General features: G+C 35.5%; 1 protein-coding gene across 1 annotated transcript; it reads right to left on the reverse strand.

The window, feature by feature from the left end:
- Positions 1–2,622: 2,622 nt before the first annotated feature.
- LOC148852282 (wall-associated receptor kinase-like 2) lies at positions 2,623–4,008 on the reverse strand. Its single transcript, XM_088947584.1, has 2 exons — positions 3,944–4,008; positions 2,623–3,873 (listed from the first exon to the last, which is right to left on the reverse strand). Exon 2 carries the CDS (start codon positions 3,863–3,865, stop codon positions 2,699–2,701), a length of 1,167 nt encoding a protein of 388 aa, XP_088803710.1. The 5' UTR covers positions 3,866–3,873; positions 3,944–4,008; the 3' UTR covers positions 2,623–2,698.

Genomic DNA, 4,008 nt, shown 5'->3' on the forward strand with positions numbered 1-4,008 from the left:
AATCTTAATCCTAATTATATTAATTTACAATCCATTTAAATTTAATAATAATAATAATAATGTCAATAAAATTTTAAAATTAACTAATAAAAATTTAAATTTCATAAACAAGCAACTCGCATAAAAGTATTGCTTAATTAATTTCTCTTAATATTATATATTATAAATTATTTTATAATATATATTATACCATACCACATATTTTGGTAGATGGGTCCCAAACCCTATACTGTTTGGATAGATGGGTCCTATTAGGATCAGGATGGGTCTGATACCCGAAAAATCCCATGAAATTTCCATATCTCCCATTCAAAAAAAAAAAAGAAAAAAGAAAAGCAGGAACAACTGCATTGTAATAATGAGTTAATTTAGAAAATTCAGAAATCATAATCAATATAACTAATTTTTTGTTTTCCAAAAATTATTTGTAAATTATTATGACTTAATTTAGAAAATTTTGAACCATTTTACATTGTATTAGGCATGGCATTGTAATAATGTGGTTTGGGTTATTTGTTGGCAAAATTCCCGATTAGTACCCTATACTTTGGGCCTGGTGCTACTTTGGTCCCTGAACTTTAAAATGTGACAATTTAGTATCCAAACTTTTAAAATATGAAAATCCAATACCTGCTGTTTACTAACCGTTAATTGGTCATTAAGTGGCATTTGAAAAAGACACAAATGCCCTTCAAGTGTCATCTAATTTTCTTTATCAACCATCCAAACATTGACTAAAAATTAACAGTCTCAAATTCTTGCATTTGAAAAAGACACAAATACCCTTCAAGTGTCACCTAATTTTCTTTATCAACCATCCAAATATTGACTAAAAATTAACTGTCTCAAATCCTTGCCTCTTCTATTCAAGAAAGTTGGGATCACCAGAATGCCCATTCAAATATGATACCGACTTTCTTGAATGGAAAAAGTGAGGATTTGGAACACTTATTTTTTTATCAACATTTACATGACTGATAAAGAAAATTAAATAATATTTGTTATTTGTATCTTTTTCAAAAACCACTTAACGACTAATTAATAGCTAATTAACGACACTGAATTGTTATGTTTTAAAAATTAAAATACTGAACTATTGCATTTTAAAATTCAAGGACCAAAGTGACAATACAAATCGGAAGATTTTCCTTTACTTATTGGATCCACATTGCTCCCTCCTCCACTCCTCTCACTCTCTCAATTTGGATTATCTGTTGGTTCCTACTGAAAATTGTGGACCCCAATGGACTATAGAGACCACTTATTGGATGGTCCATTGATTATTCAAAATAATGATATATATCATAAGGTTGCAATTGTTCATCAATTTATGTGCATGTGATCTGATACTCAAAAATAGAGATGGCCTCTTACTATTCTGTACCTTTAAAAAAATCATATCTCCCATTTAGTTGGTTATTTTCTCATTTCTTCATTCTATATAAATTTTGTAGGAAGTAGAGGCAATTGACCAAGAATAGCAGAAGCTAAATTACTTAAGCTTAATTTGGAATAGCCCAAAATCCCAAGACCCAGCATTATACCAGCAGATTTGGACTATTTGTATCGGTAGCCTGAACCATTGTAATAGCATGCTATATGTACAATCTCCTGATTCTACAAAGAAACCTTCCCAACTATATTTCGGTCTAAAAATTAATTATTTTATACCAGCAGATTTGGACTTGGTCTGCTCTCTGTTATCTACTGATGAATGAACAGAAGCTTGAAAAGCTACTCTCTGTTCTGTATTCATGAATGGATAGAAGCATGTAGAAAATTATTTTCCTTTCCTTTCCTTTCCTTGAGACATTTTGGAGTAGCCCGAAATCCTAAGACCCAGCATTATACAAGCAGCTATGGACCATTTGTATCGGTGGCCTGAACCGTTGTATATGTACAATCTCCTGATTCTACAAAGAAATCTTCCCAATTATATTTTGATCTAAAAATTAATTGTTTTATAAGTCAATGGATTCATTAATTCTTATAGTAATTCAGTCAACTACTATAGTAATGAAAATTGTTTCAGAAATATAATACTAAAATAAATAAAAAAAATTAAAACATTTGTTTTCTCACGAGGCGTCATAGTAGGGTAGACCATGCCATAACCATAACCTCCAACCTTGGTGATAACAGGATTTTATCCCAAAGTATTTATTTATTTTTTGATAGAAAGGAAGAGACTACGAAGGACTACACATACTACCTACTGAGCCACCATCTATTCGTAAAATTAAAACAAATTAGATCAGAGTTCAATCCACACCCTTTGACATATATATGCACATACTGAAACACGAATCCAGCAATCCAAAGCCTGAGAGTCCTGCCGAAAGACGAAAGTTACCACCCTTGAAAGTTTGAATTAACGCTGTAGTGTTAAAAAAATAAGAACCTTTCTTCTTCACTTGTTTATAATAAACAGAGTTCAGAAGAGAGCTTTTTCCCTTCAATTTTATAATCTCTATCATTTCTCACATGGAAGACAATTGCGACCAGAGCGTTGTACTAATTAAGTTCTACCCACTTCTTGTTTCGGGAGCTCCAGCGACAGTTGGCAACTTGGCATGGTATTTCATGAACGAGAGGAGATGGGGGAGAAGAACTGAAAATAAATAATTCAAAGCTATCTCACTTCTCTAATTAATTTTGAAATTAAGAGCGGAAACCTACTACACCTTGTTGTGGGGATTTAGAATTTTCTGATTTGCCCCAGTTGTTGTGCTACTTCCTCCATCGTTGGCCTTTCTTCTGGATTCCGTTTGGTGCATCTCAAGGACAGAGCTGCACATGCCAACATTTGGTTTCTGTTCCCCTCTTTCAGGAGATAGGACATCAAAATCAATTCATGAATTGCTTCGTTGGATATCGCATCATCATCCGGTAAACTTATCTCGATCATCCTTTTTCCATTCTTCAATTTAACAGCGGGATTATTGTTCTCTAAATAATTGTCCGAAGACAGTGAATTCCTCCTCTCTCTCAAACGCATTCTAATATTTTCCGCCGCGTTGTAAATTTCAAAGATCATCGTTCCGGTCAGAATCTCTTGCAGGACAATACCAAAGCTATACACATCGCTCTTCTCCGTTAGCCTTGAAGTTAAAATAAGTTCAGGATCTACGTATCCCGGAGCACCCATCACCGCCGTTGTTGTGTGTCTCGTCGCATCATCTTCTGTTGTTAGTAGGACACTTGTTTCACCCAAGGGAATCCATATTGATGATTCGAATCCGAAAAGACTGGGAAAATATCTTTCATCCAAGAGAATATTAGAAGGTTTGATATTCGCGTGGATGATAGGCCTACCAGCTGCTGTGTGGATATAGGTTACCGCATCAGCAATCTTCGAGACAATCCTTAGCCTAGTCTCCCATGGCAGTAGCTCATGACCAGGCGTAGAAGGATCGTTGTCATCGTTGTAAATATGATCGGAGAGAAATCCATTGGAGCAGGCAAATTCGTATACGTGGACGGGGAAATCGGTGGTCTTCGAGCTGTAACCGATCAGTTCCAACACGTTCTCGTGATACAACTGGGTTAGTATGGTCACTTCGTTTATACTCGCTTCCCGATGGATTTTCTCATGGAATTTCTTGACCAAAACTGGACGGCCTTCGTGGGTTCCTCGATACAACTCATGACTACCTGTTCGACAGATTTGATGACGCCGGTCATAGTTTTTGGTAGCCCTCTCGAGCTCTTTGGCAGAGAATATGCGGATGGGATTGTACTCTGCATTATGATCAGTGATCGATTCTTCCTCCGGCTCACTTCGGTGGTTCAGAAAGAATTTCTCCTCCTCTTCCTCTTCCTTCTCCACAGTTTGTTTCTTTTCTCTTCCCCACAAGAGAGGCATACTCTTACCTGATTAAAAAAGAGTCAGAACATAAAGCAAAATGGATTGCAGATGATGTGTAATACAACTAATCGTTACCTAATGAAGATGGATTACAGCTATTAACAGGTACACAAGGTACTCGATAAAGGAAAGCTATTCGG

Source organism: Nelumbo lutea, chromosome 5 (genome assembly GCF_056320005.1).
Source record: "Nelumbo lutea isolate HS-2025 chromosome 5, American lotus-T2T, whole genome shotgun sequence".
Lineage (NCBI taxonomy): Eukaryota > Viridiplantae > Streptophyta > Magnoliopsida > Proteales > Nelumbonaceae > Nelumbo > Nelumbo lutea.